At 44.3% G+C, this 17,751-nt stretch overlaps 2 protein-coding genes and 1 non-coding gene across 3 annotated transcripts; all 3 read left to right on the forward strand.

Moving 5' to 3' along the window:
- The first annotated feature begins 1,066 nt into the window (after positions 1-1,066).
- On the forward strand, positions 1,067-8,094 carry vgf (VGF nerve growth factor inducible). Its single transcript, XM_068724740.1, has 2 exons — positions 1,067-1,302; positions 3,906-8,094. Exon 2 carries the CDS (start codon positions 3,956-3,958, stop codon positions 6,122-6,124), a length of 2,169 nt encoding a protein of 722 aa, XP_068580841.1. The 5' UTR covers positions 1,067-1,302; positions 3,906-3,955; the 3' UTR covers positions 6,125-8,094.
- Positions 8,095-10,958: 2,864 nt separating this feature from the next.
- Positions 10,959-11,040, forward strand: trnal-aag (transfer RNA leucine (anticodon AAG)). Its single transcript has one exon. It is a non-coding gene; the product is annotated as a tRNA-Leu (tRNA).
- Positions 11,041-11,846: 806 nt separating this feature from the next.
- On the forward strand, positions 11,847-16,606 carry snapc2 (small nuclear RNA activating complex, polypeptide 2). The gene is made up of 6 exons (XM_068724741.1): positions 11,847-12,267; positions 12,357-12,530; positions 12,740-12,872; positions 13,634-14,317; positions 14,509-14,597; positions 15,685-16,606. The coding sequence occupies exons 1-6, from the start codon at positions 12,055-12,057 to the stop codon at positions 15,976-15,978; spliced, it is 1,587 nt and encodes a 528-aa protein (XP_068580842.1). The 5' UTR covers positions 11,847-12,054; the 3' UTR covers positions 15,979-16,606.
- Positions 16,607-17,751: the final 1,145 nt, after the last annotated feature.

Consider the following 17,751-nt stretch of genomic DNA (forward strand, 5'->3'; position numbering starts at 1 on the left):
GTTTGAGTTTTTATGTTATTATTAAACAAGTATAGCCGGTAGTGTCCTCGGTAGGACGAGGCTCAATGGTGACTGCATGAGATCCTGATTCAGAGCGCAGGTGTTGACCAGCAGGTGATGCTGCAGCCGCAACTGCAACTGCACAGAATGTTTGACAACATGATTTAAATAATCACATCTTAACTTTGTTGCACTCCGTATGCATGCACTGTCCATGTACTACATGCGTATTGTCGTGGAAGAGAAAGCAGCAGGAGTTCATGCTCTTCGTCTGTCCTGTGCAGCGGAGCAGTGCTGGACTTCCTGTCGTGAGGCTCCCAGAAACATCAGTCAAATAAAAACATAAGAAATAATAGTGCAGAAGTTAAAACATATGGGAATAAAATAGAATATATATGAAATAAGATGTAGTAATAGGTTTTTAATTGTGGTGGGCTGGTGTGCAGTAGTGATACAATGAATAAACAGTAGAATAGACTTGTATGGAAAAGGGAGGAATATAGAATAAGAAACAAGGATAAAGGGATGAAACGGAGAGATAAGACGTCATCTGAAATCCCCCTTGAACTCCCCAAAGGACCCTCTTTGGGTCCTCGGACCCTTGATTGGAGACCACTGCTCGTCTCATGCATGTGAGTGTCATCGTGAAGCCCCAACATGAAGGAAAACAATCAATTATTAAGCGATAATATTTAACGAAAAGCATTCCTATACGTGCATATTTTTTCCCCCAAATTTGCATGAATTTACATCACTCAGCTTATTGTTGACATGTTGCTTGGAATCACGCACGTGCCAGGTCCCCGGAGAGGCGGGGTCCGGCCCTGCATGCGGAGAGACGGAGAGCCATAAACTGCGAATTCATTCAGCAGCTTCTGTTCATTCAGCAGCGCGAGCACTGCAGCTAATTGGTTCGATCAAAGAGGGGAGGAGAGGGGGGGGGGGGTTCCAAAAAAAATCTTATGAATGAAACCCAGTCTGGTGACGTCAATGGGGACCGCTTGACGCACGAATCACGTGGGCCGGGGAGGACGGGAGGTATAAGAGCACCGGAGCCGCTGTCCGTGGTCCTGAAATCAGAAGAAAGAGCGGATTCCCGGGAGAGAAGTCGCGCAGGAAGGTGACAGCAACAGCAACAGTGACGACTCTTAACGTTAGACAGCCAACTCGCACAAAAACAACAACAACAACAGCAGCAGCACGGTGCATGCACGGTGTGCATGACAGCGGGGACTTCTTGCAGCTTTGAGTGTGTGACGTGACGAGGAGCTGGAATCCCCCGCTGCTCCGACTGAACTGCAAGTAAGTGGCAACTTATCCGGCATTACTTTACTTTTTCTTCTGGAAAAAACAAGGGAAATGTGTTGGGTTGGCTTTCTGATAATCCAAACTGAGAATTATTATTACATTTTATATATTATAATCTTGTTTAAAAAAAGAAAAAGTGTTATGTTTTCACTGCGCCGAGTGCAGATCAGTCCAAAAGAAAATTGTAAAAAAAAAATTGAAATGAGTGGTTTTTGCTGTTTGTTGGGTTGAAGTTGTCTGTTAATTGCGTCAGAAAACATTAAAATCCCCGTTTGTCACGTGACACATAATATATTAATTGATCCAGTAACACATATTTTTTTTTCAGTTCACAGACATAAGAGCACTTTTTGAATTGGAGGCTTGCATTGTGTGGGAGCTGAATGTATTGCCACTTGGACTTTCCATATTCCTTTGTTTATGGTCAACACAGAGGTGGCTGTGTTGCCCCCCCCCCCCCCCCCCCCCCCCCCCCCCCTCCTTTTTCTGCCTCCTCCTCCTCACCATCATCATCATCATCATCATCATCACCACCATCTCAATTATCGTCATTTCCAGCCACCATCACCATGACTCGCTTTGCCAAAAATAACCAGATTGAAAATGAAGTAGAACGAAGCTGCTTTGTGTGCATCAAGGTGACGGTTTAAAAAGAAATAAAGGACAAAGGTGATGATAGTGAATGGCAGCCCTTTGTCGTGTCTAAAATGTCTGCATAACACTGAGGTCCGTGATTGCTGCTTGTTTTTTTGGAGCTTTACAGTGTGTAGGTTGGTGGCAGGTTACTCATGTTGCCAGAAGTCTGGAGGTGGCTTCATGCTCACAGGGTTTTTTTTGTGCTCTTGATTCTTGGGTCTCAGAGGCGGATTATTAATCCGCTTTGTTGGTATCAAGTGTGGTGTGACCCGCTCAGGCCATGGAGCCTAAACCTCCTGCAATCTGTTTGCTTCAATGCATCAGCTTGCTTTGTATGTGCGGAGGATGAGACGGAGCCAGTCGATCATTCGCTGCGTGTTTGCACATCACGCATCACGCATCCGCTGCAATCCAGCCACCTCCACTGCAGAACGTGCCCAGTCAGTTGGTCTGGTATTGGCTCTTGAAATGGCAGATTTATTCCAATCACAAATGAACTTGTTTCCGACATTTTTGAGGGTGTCTTGAATCATATCTACAACAGAATCAAACACTGGTAGATATATATAAACTAATTGTTGAAGTCGTGTGTATATATATATATATATATATTTATATATATATATATATATATAATTATTATTATTATTATTATTTTAATTTTTTTTGCAGTGTCCTTAAATTATTTGCAGCAAACAGTGTGGCGTGGTGCCATGCAGCACGGCGGTGGTCCACGCAAAATTAGAGCCGGTTGTTCCCGCCCCTCCTTGATGCTGAGCTGAATTCAATGATGTTACTCTATCAGCAAAATGTGTTGCATGTGGTGCAGTGGTCCCGCTCCTGGAGAGCCACATACCTATGCGTGCTTTCATGTCCCTTCAAGAGTTGGCTCTTCATTGGCTGAACTGTGGTTTTAAAAAAAAAAAAACTTAAAGGGGAACTACGCCCATTTTCAAAATCCATAAATGTTATTCATATTGTCCTAGTAAGAATACATGTAAACATGAACAACTCAAATCCTAAAACTCAAAACTGTGATGTCATCAAGAATGAAGAGTGGAGCTGCTCCACAGACAATCTAGATGTCACTGTAAGCATCCAGAGGAATGTTCTTAGTATACGGCTACATTCTCCATTTTACAACCGAGAACACTAAAATAGAATAAAGCTCATTTGTGCAAAAAAAAATACATTTTCTAATAATTGAAATGAAAAAATAATCAGTTTCCTATTCATTGTCTATGCAGCAGCTCCAGACTGTTTTTTGCTTGATGGCACCATAAGTTTGAGACTTGGAGCGTTTTTTTCATGCAATTAATTTGCACGTCAATATATTTTTTCGAACTGTTGTTTTTGTCATCAGTACTTTACCACAAAAAGGCAAATATTACGTGAGCAAAAAGCAGCAGCATTTTTTTTCCGCAGCATGGTCGTTTTTCTGAGCTTTTGGACCCTAAATAAAAGGCATCAACCAATCGGTTGTGCGGAACAGATATATGCAAAATTCAATGTAGGCTACAACAACACAGAGACTCAGTAGTCCGAAACCAAGCTGGCAAACTTTATTACTCCTTTCAACCTTGACAAAGGCAGCGCAGACCCGATCCACTCCTTTCGTTCTTACCTTTCACAATAAAAGCTGTAGACATATACACTGCGTAACTGTTTACCAGAGGGAACTCAAATTCATTTTGCTATTTTAGAAAAATACCTCATGGCGTGAAGGGGTACATAATGTTTGAATATTAGCTATCTGCTCATTAACCACCCTGACCTATACACCCTTACTTTCCACCTTGCTTCACTGAGGACACAGTATAGAATCTCGAGGTTCAAAATCATCTAATAACGGTGACTTTTCAATAATTTGGTGCTATGACTTTGTGCTACAGGGCAAGATTTGTTTTATTGAGAGTCATTGAAACTGAAGATGTGTCTCTGTGCTTGTCTCTGTCCTCCAGGCATTTCTGATCCCCCTCGCTGCTCACAGCGGGCCCTCTTCTGAGTGATCATGATTGGGTACCACGATGCCTCAAGTGCCCTTACCCTCCTAGTCCTCCTGACAGGGGCTTCCTTCCTCCATCTGTCCACCTCCAAGCCGATCAACACCCCTCGAGATGTCGATAACCCATACAGAGATGCTCCTCGTGGAAGGGACGAGGAGACACGATCGATGCAGAAAGAAGATGCAGAGGAAGAGGAGGAGCTCTTTAAAGATGTGGATCCCAAAACACTAGCGGCGGTTTTACTGGGGGCACTGAATCACTCACGAGTAGAGCAAAGACGGGAGGGAGAGGAGCGCAATGAAATGGAAGGAGAAATGAAGGCTGAGATGGGGGATGTTAAAGAAGAAGAAGCAGGCAGAGAAGTGAGAACGATGGAGGGGGCAGACAGAGACCGAGATGGACGACAGGAGTTGGAGCTGCTGATGGCCGCGCAGCAGAAGAAGCGGGAAAGAGAGGAGGAAGAGGAGAGGCAGAAAGCTCGAGAAGAAGAGGAGAAGATGACAGAAAAGGTGACCAGTCGCACCACAAGTCAGATGGTCCAGGTCCAAGCAGAGCGGCAGCCCGCTAGTCTGGATGAAAGAGGGGAGAACGGGCAGGGTGCTGCCCCCCAGCAGGGGCCAAACAGCCCTGAACAAGGCAGCATTGAGGAGGAGGAGCAGCTCAGCCCCGAGGAGCTAAAGAACCTGGAGACCATGATGAAGGAGTTTCCTCGTTTGAATACGGCCACTAAGAGGGAGGGAGATTCAGAGCAAAACCAGAGAGAGAGCAGAGGTTACAGCAGCTACAACGACATCATACCAAGCAACAAAGGCAACGACCTCGCCATGTCTAAGAAGAAACTGAAATGGCAGGAGGAGACGCAGAAAGGCCTGAACTTCCCAACGTTCAGGGGGGGCAATTTCATGGACGACTTCGAGGACAACAATTACGCTGGCGGTAATGCGGAACAGTCGCCCCAACCCGCAAAGGAAGAGGTGATGGAAGAGGATGAACCACAGGATGAGGAGGAAGAGGAAGACGAGGAGGTGTTGAGTCCCGAGGAGGAGGAGGCTCAGGCCAAAGCAGAGCAGGAGGAGATGAGGAGGCAGGCGGCCGAGGCACAGAAAGCCAAGATGGAGGAGGAGAAACTGGCCGACATCGCCTCGGACATGCTGCTGCGCTACATGGTCAAACAGAACAACGGGAACAAGAAGTACAGCTCTTCCCTGTCCAACGCCGCGGAGGACAAGAGATCCGATGAGGAACAGGAGGTGACGGAGGAGGACGATATCGATCCCCAGACCATCGACAAGCTGATCGAGATCTCCAACAAGCTCCACCTCCCTGCCGACGACGTGGTGGACATTATCAGCGATGTGGAAAAGAAGAAGAAGAAAGACGTGCCGCCCGAGATGGCGTCTCATTGGCAACGACCTCCAACTTCGCTATCTTCCCCGTTCTCGTCATCCAATGGTTTCTCAGCATCACAGATTCCAACCAGTCAAAATAGCTTTCCCGTCTCCAAGCAACCCTCCCCAGCTGTCAATCTCCTCAAAACATGGTTACAGGAGAAATCGCCGACCAAGTCGCAGGATCTCTGGAGCAAACCTGCCAAGCCTCTGTTGGCCAATCAGAATCGTTGGCCCAAACCTCAGAAGCCTCTGTCAATCAAACAGGACCTCTGGCTCAAATCACCCAAGTCAGTTTGGACTGGCTACCCTTTGTACCCCTACACATACCCGTCCTACTACCAGAGGAAGCAGTACCCAGACTACTACCCCATCTATTTCTCTCCTCCCCCCAGACCCAAACCCCGTTACTACGTCCCCAAACCCGCTCTCACCCTCAACAACTTCCTTGGGAATTCTGTGGACGACACCTACTCTTTCCCACCCAAACGCCGTTTCCACGGCTGGGTCCAACCCCGACTGAGAACACCCCCCGCAGTCCTCCAGCAGAGGCCTTACTACACCACCTACCGGTATCAGCCGGTACCCATCCCCAAACCTCGCTCCCCTCTCCGAATGCCTGTGATCCCGCCTCAGCAGAAATATTATTACTCAGTCCCGGCGGATCCCGCAGCAACGAGAAATGAAGATTATCACGTGGCTGGAAAGCAGCCAGAGAGCAGCAATCGTGACGATCTGGAGAAATACATACAGCAGATACTCATGAAGAGGCCACTGTTGGACTGAAAGTGGGATGAGGAAGCGAGAGTATGAAGAAAGATGAGAGATGGGCAGAAAAGTATTTCTTTATGATCTTATTTTGCTGGTGTTTGGTTTTGTTTTATTATGTAACAAGTTAATTTCTCCTATTTGGTGTTTTGCTTTGGCCAAGGACATTAAGGAGGACTTTTTTTTCCCAGAGCTAGTCTGGATGAAATGTCACTTTGACAGGAAAAGGAGATGGAAGATACACATCTCCACTCCTCCTGCTTGTGGGAGGGGACACAGGACGTACGTGGTCCATTGGAAAGCATGCCGCGGCAGAGATTTGTATCATGCTAGAACTTCTCATCCAAACTCCCGGCATGACAACATTCTCCATTTGGACATTTTACAATGCCAACAAAGGAGGACGCTTGAATATGTTGTTACCTGTACCTTTAAAAAAAAAGAAGTATTTTTCAGAGTCAGATCGTAAGCAGCAATGAATGCTGGGAAGCGTTTGGAGGCTGATGGAGTTCTACGGTCTAAACACAAAGATAATATGTGTGTGATTATCTCAGGCAGGGAAATTTGAACAATATTACATAAACATATTTTTTCTGAAATGACCACCTTCTGTCCATATAGTGCACAACAGACACACCTTTCATCTCTTAGAGATGACATACAAACCATGCATATTCTGGGAATGGCCTCTTTCCGGAGCCATTTGCTATCTCATTTTTTAAAAATGAATACATTTTTATGCAAATGTATCATTTTTTGTGGTATTTGTATGAAGATGCAGCAAAAAGATTTCAGCAGAACAGCACCTTCTCCTTATGTATACTCACACATCACCCACCAAAGCGCTTCATCATGAAATTTAACGCTCCAAAAAGCATATTTCATACAAAGGGCTGTGGAAGCCACACTAACAACACTATAATGGCTGGGATGACTCACCCTTTGCATAACTTCAATTACCTTGTTGCTATGGTGCCAAACCCTGACCAAACTCTATATGGCATTCTTTTGACGCCTCCAGAGGAGGATGCAGTTGTGGAGGCACATACTGCTCTTTTACTAAACGCGTGCATTTTAACAGGTACGGCTGGTGTTGTTCTATATCACTAAATGTGTTCCATACCTTCTTACCCCATCTGTAGCACTCAGTTTATATTCCTAATCTAGAAAATCACCAGCCTTACCCTTTAAAGATACCCTGAATGGTTTCGTCGTAGAGCCCCAAAATGCCCCTAAATTCCAAAGCTCAATGAAGTCCATTGAATGCGATTTTATTATTCAACATATATTTTTCTTTAGAGCTAAAACATAAAGATTGCCAGCTTGCCCAGGGCCAATAAAATGCCACGATGGGCCAGTAAATCTAGCAACTTTGTTGTTATTTGATAACCGCTAATTAATAAAACAATTTGTATAGGGGCAAGTAAAAATTGAATTCGGGCAAGTAGATTTTTGACCCTGATAAGATAACAAAAACATTAACACTCAACCTAACGACTCAAAGTCTATGATTGTTTTTCTTTTGTTCTAAATGTTGCACAACCATCGATCACCCATTTTATACATTTGTAGATGGGAACTTTTTTCCAAATTCTGAGCTGAAACTGGCTGCCTTACATATTCACTGTGACATCCCGAACATTGCGCTTCATGTTTTCTTTTGTACCACTTGATATTATCCACGAGATCAAGGCAGAAATCTTTTGTAATGGAAGCAGACGGGATAATGAAATGATTCTCTGGAACTGATTCCACTGGAGATGGGATCAGTTCGCTCATATTCAGGTTTAAGTCACAATTTAAAAAATAAACATGATGATGGGATTTTTCATTGCTTGGATTGGATGGCAGTGTTATAAATATGATTGTAAAAAAAGTTTTTTAACGTGCAAAAAAAAGAAGGATTGTACTGCTGAGAGTTCCTTTCTTTACTTAAATGGCTACTGATAATCAGTAATCAATAAATACTTCCTTTTTCTCCCCCTTTACCTCTTTTTCAAATGCGTCACTGGGAACGAGAGCAGATGTTGCTCTTTGGTTTGTCTGTATTGTTGACCTTTGTGGCCATCTGTTGCTAAGGGATGAGCAAATCTCAACGTCTTTGTTGTCAAGCCACAACAGAATCATGGCATCGACAATCTCAAACTGAAAGAAGAATGTCAACATGAGGACATTAGTCCAAAAGAAATGAGAGTGAACTGATGGAAATAAAAACAAAGCTTTTTGTAATTTTTAATGGTTTGTTGTTTTTTTCAAGAAGGAAGTCCCATATTGAGAAAGAGAAGGGTAGAAAAAAAGAGGCTGAGATATGAAGCGACAGACCAGAGGCGAGGGTACAGTGTCTGCACGTTTATGTATACTTGCATCTAAAAATTGCTTCTTTGAAGACGTAAAAGCATCAATTAAAAAAGTATAAAAAAACTCTAAAGATGACAGAAACAATGACGTCGGTGTACCTTAAAATCATTGTTTGAGTCATGTATGCGGCGAGTGTTGTCCATGGTCTTTCTAGATGTACCTTGTTGTAACCATCGTAATAAACATGCGTTTGCTGGATGTAAATATGCGCATGTCAATGACTACTTTTGCTATACATGAAGAAACAATAAAGTCAAACTATTTTTATTACAAATGTGCTTCACTGTGGTCAGAGATCATTTTGATGTGAAAGGAGACAGCAAAGGTCCTCGATAGTCAAGAACGGGGATATTCCAGTCGCTCAGGCGTTCATATTTACATATTCATATTTCATTCATATGAACAACCGAGCGAATGAAACATCCAGGTACTGTGAGATAGTTATACTGGACTGTGACATCTATGACAGTCCTGTAGGCAGTTAGTGTAGATTGATCAAACTGATGGCTGTACGGATGTATGGCTGGGTAGATGAGTAGTTGGGTGGGTGGATGGATGGATGGATGGATGGGTAGTTGGGTGGGTGGATGGATGGATGGATAGATGGGTAGTTGGGTGGGTGGATGGATGGATGGATGGATGGATGGGTAGTTGGGTGGATGGATGGATGGATGGATGGTTATGTGGATGGATGGGTAGTTGGGTGGGTGGGTGGATGGATGGATGGTTATGTGGATGGATGGGTAGTTGGGTGGGTGGGTGGATGGATGGATGAATGGATGGAAGGATGGAAGGATGGAAAGATGGAAGGATGGATGAATGGATGGATGGATGGATGGATGGCTTTTGAAGTAAGAATGAAAGAGAGAGACATTATGAATCATCATGAGAAACGTGTTTGTAGTCCCTGTAGTATTGACCAATCACAAATGAGCGAGCTTGGGTCGCATACTGTTAAAACATAGAGATGAAGTAATTTGTCAAAGCTGTGGAGCACAGACTAAATTCCATTCAGTTCCATTGTGTTGGCGTGGAGGCTGGGCACATTAGTTAAAAGATCAACTGTCAATGTCACCGTCACCAGAATGAGGCCAACAACTGCCTCAACGACAATCCAGCGCATTCTGAAAACTACATTCTCCTCCTTATGAATAAATCATGAACACATCTAGGGTTAAGAATGATAATCCCCCGTGTAGCCCCTTGGGCCGATTACAGCACAGACAGTAATTAAAGGTGGGAGGGAGCAGAAGACAGGATTCGACTTGCTTTGATACGTCGTGCTGCTCCGGGGTGGGGGTGTTCAGCAGGGTGATTAGAGGTTAGAGCAGGAGGTGGGGATTGTGGGCTGCGGGGATGTGCTAACACCCACACAGTGGGTGTGTTTGAGAACCACTGAAACTATAGAGAGGACTTCCACAGGCTGTCAAGTGAGGTTCAGTAATTCAACCTCAGAACAACATGGACGGGTGCGTGAACTGACTGGGTGGTGTGTGTGACAGGAATGCACAGGAATAAAAGACAGACAGGAATGAGATGGGACATGCAGTAGTCAGGCCCAGACACAAGGCTGCACTGAAATGAAAATCCAAATGAAACGGCTGCTGGTGAGAATAAAGAGGAGGGAGAGAGAGAGAGAGAGAGAGAGAGAGAGAGAGAGAGAGAGAGAGAGAGAGAGAGAGAGATGAGATAAGGGAGGAGTGGAGCGGGTTGATGGTTACAGCTCTGCCCATGGAGAGGTGCGGTGATTCATGATGTCACGTGGTGAAGACTGGGTGACTCATCCACCAACATCATCATGCAGCCACTGCAGAGCACCCAAACACACACACACACACACACACACATACACACACACAAAAGTGCACACATAAGACATGTGTACAACATGCACGTTCATGCACACTGATCAAAACATATTCATGAGGATGTAATTTGTCAATAGAAAGCAGGAAGCAGCATGCTCATTAGAACACTTACAACACATTTACATACTAATAAGCAACATGCAGTAAGCTGCTGGCAACTACATCTCCCCTTGGTATTAACATGTGATCTATGGTCTGGATAATGACACCTGATCATGTGACTTAGCATTTACACATGCTCTTAATAAGTCGTGTCAATTATTTCCACTTGGCCCAAATCTAGTTTACAAAGCTAAAAACAAAAGTGCAATAACTGAATTAAATGGTGTGTTTGCCTTATTCTGCTCTTTATTATATTTGGGCAAGTATGCACTCCAGCAAACCAGTCCTAAACTTTTATTTAGTCTTCATTCATTTTCTTCTCCTTGCATGTATTAGCCATAAAGTGTTTTTCATTTCATTGTTTCAAATGAGTTAGACAGACGGTTCAACAAGCTAGAAGAGTGTTGCACGTGTTCAGCTATACCTAGACCATAGATTTGTAAGACGTTTACAAATCTATGTAAACATCTATGTCACTTTATATCAGCCTTTATAAACTTAATTTGCTGTAATTCTCTTACACCGGTAGCGTGGCCGAGCGGTCTAAGGCGCTGGATTAAGGCTCCAGTCTCCTCGGAGGCGTGGGTTCGAATCCCACCGCTGCCAAAGTGGGGTGTTTACATTTTTGTACATTTAAAAACTACTACTACTACTAGTAGTAGTAGTTCTTACTTTCTCAGAGAATACAACAGTGTCAATCCGCTTTTGATAGCCATTCAAATTCAATTAGCATCCAGCCATAGAACTGTGGTTATTTGGCGTTTCTGTCCTTTGTCTGGCAGGCAGTGCTCACTTCAGGATGCATATCCCGCCATCTCGCATAGTCAGCTGTTGGCTTCGCTAACGTTAATCGTCCACGACCGTAGTGTAATGAAACTTGTAGGGGAACGCGCACGGCCTATAAACAATACCTGCAAGAAATAGATTAGGGCCAACAGTTCCCCTGTTGCTCAATAGGGCAACCCGGAAGTAGTTAGACCCGTTGCCTTCAAATTAAAATGACAAAGTACCACACCAAGTTACTTCAGCTTATTTTGCACGTTATACTAAAAAAAGGGGAAATGATCCAAGGTGTGTGTGTTGATTACATGCTCTGTATTGGGAGAACCACCCAGAAATCGGGGAGCCTCTAAAACGTTTACGGTGTTAAATGCTGTAGGTTGATGAGTTTAAGGAGAGATATTGAAGTTATGCATGTATTATTTAATACATTGTTTGAGAACACGTAACAAGCCATTAACAAAACTATAAAGTGGGAATTTAAAATATATATTTGGACACCTGCTGCTTTATTTTTTTGTACACATTTTTTTTTCTTCGTTTTTCTTATCGAATCCGTAGCTAGAGAGGTAACGCTTTTACTCTGAAAATATCGCATCGGAAGACGTATTGTTGACGTTGGATGAACGCAGGCAGACGGGTTGATGCCGTGGTGGTCTCAGTCTGCGAGAAGACACACGTTTTAAATTCAGGTTGACGTTCAAATAGAAGTTTGTATCTCGAGAGACACAGACACAACTATCCGAGCTGCACGAGATGAACTACGAGTTTACCTCGTGACTCTTTCAGCCTGGTGGTGTTGTTGTTGTTGTCGGGTTTGGATCTGCCACGTGAGTCGACATGAAGCCGCCTCCTCGTAAACGAACTAAACCAACTCGCAACCTGAATCCCGAACCGATGCGGCCTCCGCGTAAAGTGACCGGTCACTGGCAGCGACCCGAGCAGAGGAACCTCCTGAAAGCCCTGAAGATATTCTGCAGGTTCACTCAAGGGAACGGAGGCATCGACTACGCTTACCTGAGAAAACACGTGCCCACTCGGTCCATTTCAGAGGTACGCAACTCATCGATTTACCAACACTTTATCTCAGTTTTTGGGTAGCTTCGTGTTTGTGGGTAAAGACTGCCCCCCCCGTCCTTTAGATCCAGTGTGTGGTGGAATATTTGAAGAACAGAGTGATCTCACTGGTGAGCTGCAAGATGAAGAAGAAGAGACTGGAGGAGGAGAAGGTCAGAAAGCCCATCGAGCTGTGGACACACATGGCCTCCTCTATTGCTGGAACACTCGAGGAACCCATTTCCGCTGCTTTCTCTCAGGTACTGCAGTCCAAGCCGAGGTATAAGTACCTCATGTTGGGTTCGGTCTGATTAAGTTTCTCATTGTTGTTCTTGTACATAATGTCAGTGGAGTGATACAACTTTGAATAACACTGAATGTCTTAAATATAAAAAAAGAAAACCCATCATGTTTGGCTCATGTTGCTCTGATCCTCCCACCATCGTCCTCCTCTCCCTGTGTTTCTCAGATGCTGATAGTGTCGTCCACAGAGCCTTGCACCCTAAGGAACTGTGACCCCCCTCAGGTCCACAGACCACCCACAGACAGGCCTGTTGGTCGCACCGTCCCTCTGAGGCCAATGCCTCGGTTGCCAGTCAACGGTACGGACCTCCAGTTACTCTGTATTATCAAATGTATTCAAATATTGCTGATCAATATATATGGATGTACAATTTGCATCTCTTTGTAGTTGTTTTTTTGTCTGCATGTTTTGAGCCCCTGTAGTTGTGTTGTGTGTCTTTGTAGTTATTTTGCATCCTTACTGGTTGTTTATGTCTCTTTGTGGTTGTATTGCGTGTCTTTGTGGTAGTTTTGAGTCTCTTTGTAGTTGTTTTGTGTGTCCTTGTGGTTGTTTTTTTTGTCTGTATTTAGTTGTTTTGTGTGTCTTTGTGGTTGTTTGCGTGTCTTTGTGGTTGTTTTGAGTCTCTTTGTAGTTGTTTTGTGTGTCTTTGTGGTTTTTTTTTTTGTCTGTATTTAGTTGTTTTGTGTGTCTTTGTGGTTGTTTGCGTGTCTTTGTGGTTGTTTTGAGTCTCTTTGTAGTTGTTTTGTGTGTCTTTGTGGTTGTTTTTTTTGTCTGTATTTAGTTGTTTTGTGTGTCTTTGTGGTTGTTTGCGTGTCTTTGTGGTTGTTTTGAGTCTCTTTGTAGTTATTTTGTGTGTCTTTGTTGTTGTGTGCATGTCTTTGTGGTTGTTTTGAGTGTCTTTGTAGTTGTTTTGTGTCTTTGTGGTTGTTTTGTGTGTAGTTGTGGTTGTTTGACTTTCCAGCAGGAGCTGTCACTTTAAACATGGCCTCTGACCTCGTGCACATCACTGTGATAAATGATGTTCCACCTTTTTACAACGTAAGATTTCCTCCCTCTTAGTTGAGCATCCTGGCACCAACACAGCTCGTCCTGTCCTGGTTCACAAGACTCCAGGACCAGCCATGGGCCCAGCCAGAAGACTCGCAGCACCAGCCCAAGTGGTTGGAGTGCTAAACAGCAATGTCCCTCCACCCCAGCAACAGCTTCCTACCACAGCTGGAACCTCCCCTGCTAGCACCCCCACCTCTCAGTCTGCTGCCACCTCCTGCCAACCGGGTGCAGCAGCTTCATCTCCACAACCCGCCTCACAGACTGCGACCCCAGTTACAGGACCAGTCTCACCTGGTCCTGGCTCTGTAGCAGTGGTAAAGACTCAGAGCGTTGGCAGCTCTCTAATCCAAACTACCCAGCAGCCCTCAGCGCAGAGCCCCACCACCATGTCCACCAGCTCTACATCGAAGTCCACTTCATCCGGTCCTCACGCGCCCCTCTCCTCCTCTGCCACCGGTCAAACTCCGGTCCCCAGCTCCGCGCCATCCTCCGCCGCCTCTTCCGCCCCCCCAAAGCCCCCGCTCTCCAACCCCGCCGCGACGTTCCACGCCAAGTTTGGTCGCACCAGCAAGTACGCCACAAAAGACAGTCCCAGGATGTTCGGCGTCAAGAGCGTAGTGGACTTCGAGAGGATCTATCGCTACCTGAGCAACATCCACCAGCCGAATGATGACTGTCATCTCACCCCCATGGGTGAGTCAGAGATCTTCTTATCTTCTTTCACTAAACGGAATCAATTTGGTCCCCGACAATACAATCCCAGCCCCCATCACACATACAGCAACATCCATGTGTCCGTACTTGCTTTTTGTCGTTGTTAGCGTTGCAAACGTTTCCCTACTGCTGCATTGAAGTGAACCACTTTTCCTAATATCGTCCTCCAGAGAGTGCCATAATGTTGGACCTGTTGATGTCTCTGCCAGAGGAGCTCCCCCTGCTGAACTGCAACAAACTGCGCCAACATCTGATCCAGGTACGCCTCGCCGCACACTAACGCTTGCTGCAGTGAAGTGAGTGCAGAGGATAGCGTGTTGTGACGGTGCGGAGCAGAGAGACACTGGGACCAGTAGCCGGTCCCAGTGTCAGACCCGTCTCGTCAGACCCGTGTTCGCTCTCTGCTCCATCCTGTCGACCCTCATGTGGGGCAACTTTTAATCCATAACTTTTTTTTAAATGCATTGATACTGACATTACACACGTCCGCCCTACTCTCTGTGTCGCCTTTAAATGACATGGAACCAAAACGCTGTGGTTTGCAAAGAAGACCTTACAGGTCGCTACAGTTCATTGAGTTCTACAGACCTGAGACCTGCGGAAATGCAACATGACGCTATCAGACCTGATTAGATTAAATGTATTTTAAAAAAAATATATATATATATATATATATATATATATATCTACACACATACACCTGGCAAGGCCCAAAGTCCAGTTCACAGTAAAGCCTGTATAGGAATTGTTGAGTCCAACGTGATCAACAGGAGCTGGTACCAGCATGTGAGTTAAAGGGTGAGTCCATTTAAAAAATAAAAAAAAAAGTTGTATTCTTTATATATTCAAATCTGAACATTAACATTTTGGCGGAAGTACTTATTTCAAAGTCAAAATGCTTTGTGGTTGTGAAGAGAGCAATATAACAGCTTCAGCTCCCAGACATTAAGTTCTGTCTGGCGGTAAAGTGAAACTTAAATATTGCGTACACTTAAACTAATGATTTTTTTTGGGGGGTGTTTAGAATATCTTTTCCTGCTGCTCCCGTCCACAGCAGCTTTAACTCGCCTATCGGTTTCTTCTCAGCCACCGGACTCCATTGACCAAAAACAGTCATTTTACCTCTCATAACAGGAGTATACATACATCCCCTCTTCACATATCCAAACTACACTGGTTGCTCATCGATACCACTTTTTCTCAGACCAAGTACCTGTATTTACGTGCCGATTTTAAACGGAGACGCCCTTTAAGTACAGCGTGTACCAGCGCAGACCCGGTGCGTACCGAACTTGCACAAGTATTCGTACAAGTTTGTTCATTTTTGTACTTTGCGTTGTCTTCAGGTGTACCAATTTCTCTCAACCACCGCTGACTCCAAGATGGCGGGAGAATTGTTTAAAGAGCTGAAGGATGGACTGCGTGCTCGAGACGACAAAAGAACAAACGGTCAGCCGAGAGCCGCTCGGTCAGCTGACGGCAGTGATGTCACGGCCAGTGGAGTGAAGGAACTGCAGCCCGATGAAGCTGAGAGCCAATCGTCAGGGAGCACTAACCAATCGGGGGACTCGGATGAGATGGGACTCTGCCCCGCCCTCAACCCTTTTATGGTGCCACTGAAACTGTTGATGCGCAAATAGCCCAAAATATATAAAGAAACAAATGTGCGCCATTCTTTAGTTATGTCCACGTTCTATGATTGTACATTATATTTATGTTTAGTCATCGTTTGTCTCTCAGGTTAGAGTATTGAAACTTGGCAATGTCTGGAAGTTACTCGTTCAGATTTATTTCAGTTTTATTTTGTTAAAGTTCCTGTTCAGCTACTTTTATTAAGACAACATTAAACACTGATGCATTGAGAAGTTTGGCTTATTTTGTTAAAGGTCCTTTTATTTTTGTAGAAAGTGAGATTCCAGACTGGGCTTTTTCAGGACGGGTCTTAAAGAGACAGACGCTAAAACGGAGCGTTTCAGACAGAGGATGAATACAGGTGTAATCAGACAGTTTGAGAAATATGAAGTGTTATTTTGAACATTAAAGCATGTAAACATGAGCCGTAGTTTAGTTGTGAGACCAAAGCCACTATAAAATGACATTGATTACTAGTCTGTAACCTTTTTGTCACAATCTTTATTAAAAAAAAGATCAAATTCAAACAAAAAGGGTGTCTGGGTTTAGGGCTCACCTGGAGACTTGCACTGCGACGGCAGCAGATGGCGACAAAAGCCGTTCAGAAGAGAGGAGAGGAGCTAATCTCTGACTGGAGGCCGGGTATCAAAGCTGAATACTTCTGTTTTCCTGCTGATCACAGAGCTCTTGATTTAAATATCTTTAGTATGACTTAACATGCCTAAAATATAAAAAAAGAATCAAACAAATGCACCCTTCTACGAAGGAGTCCAGGACTAAATGTCACTGTCATTACTTTTCCTAAAGAGGGGAAAAGGAGCCTTTTCTTTTTTTTGTGTGTGTACTGTCCATGCCCAAAGGAAAAACTTTTCACTGCAAAATCATAATCTACCTTGTTACTTAGACAATATTTAATGTGTGTGCCACTGTAGAGTAGGATTCAGGGCTCGACTTGAAACCATTTTGAGAAACCCGGCTACAAATTCTTGGCCTTTGGTTGTCTTCAGTTCAGTTCGGCAATCACTTATAACTTTAGAGAAACTAGGGACAGCAAAACGTCCGACTCTGTCTCTTCAGCTGACGAGCTGATGTTGGTTTCGCCTGAGGGACCCACAATCCAAGACTTCAATGCTGAAGGGCCAATGTGGTGGGAACCAGCACAGAGGGGAACCTGCTGGATTCATTCGTGAGGGATCTGTGAAGATCATGACATCAGCACGACTGCTATTTACAAGTGTGGAGTTTAGATACTGTAATAAAGCTTTTATTGTTCTGTGTTACATTTTCATGATCAAGCTGACGTGTAACTGCACAGTATCTCAACCGCTCAAAATGTACGCCGACTAGAAATGGCAACCAAAAGCTGAAGTCTGGTCGCCGGCGTGGCAACCACTTTAAAAAGTCAGTGTTGCGCCCTGGGACGGATGTCATTTATACAGCTTTTCAAACTAGTGGAGAAACAATACCTGAGTCTATATATATATTACGTTATAATGACTTGTATTTTCACTATATACTATACATAAAATAAAGCTTTATTTAGAGAACGACTCGGAAAGAACCGCTGAGACTGAAACACAAAAGGTGTTGTAAAGAGGTTGTTGTAACCACATTTCTGATTTAGATAGACATAAAGATAAGAATATACGATTTGTTTATGGCAACTGGCAAGAGCTCACTGTCTCTCTGTGCATGGAAAGCTCACTCTGCTTTTGATTGAAGGTTTTCCCATCTGTTAATCAGTATTTATTTGATAACTCATCAACACACCACAGGGAAAC

This window comes from Cebidichthys violaceus, unplaced genomic scaffold (assembly GCF_023349555.1).
Source record: "Cebidichthys violaceus isolate CVI_PGR_0920_01 unplaced genomic scaffold, fCebVio1.0.p SCAF_314, whole genome shotgun sequence".
Taxonomy (NCBI): Eukaryota; Metazoa; Chordata; class Actinopteri; order Perciformes; family Stichaeidae; genus Cebidichthys; species Cebidichthys violaceus.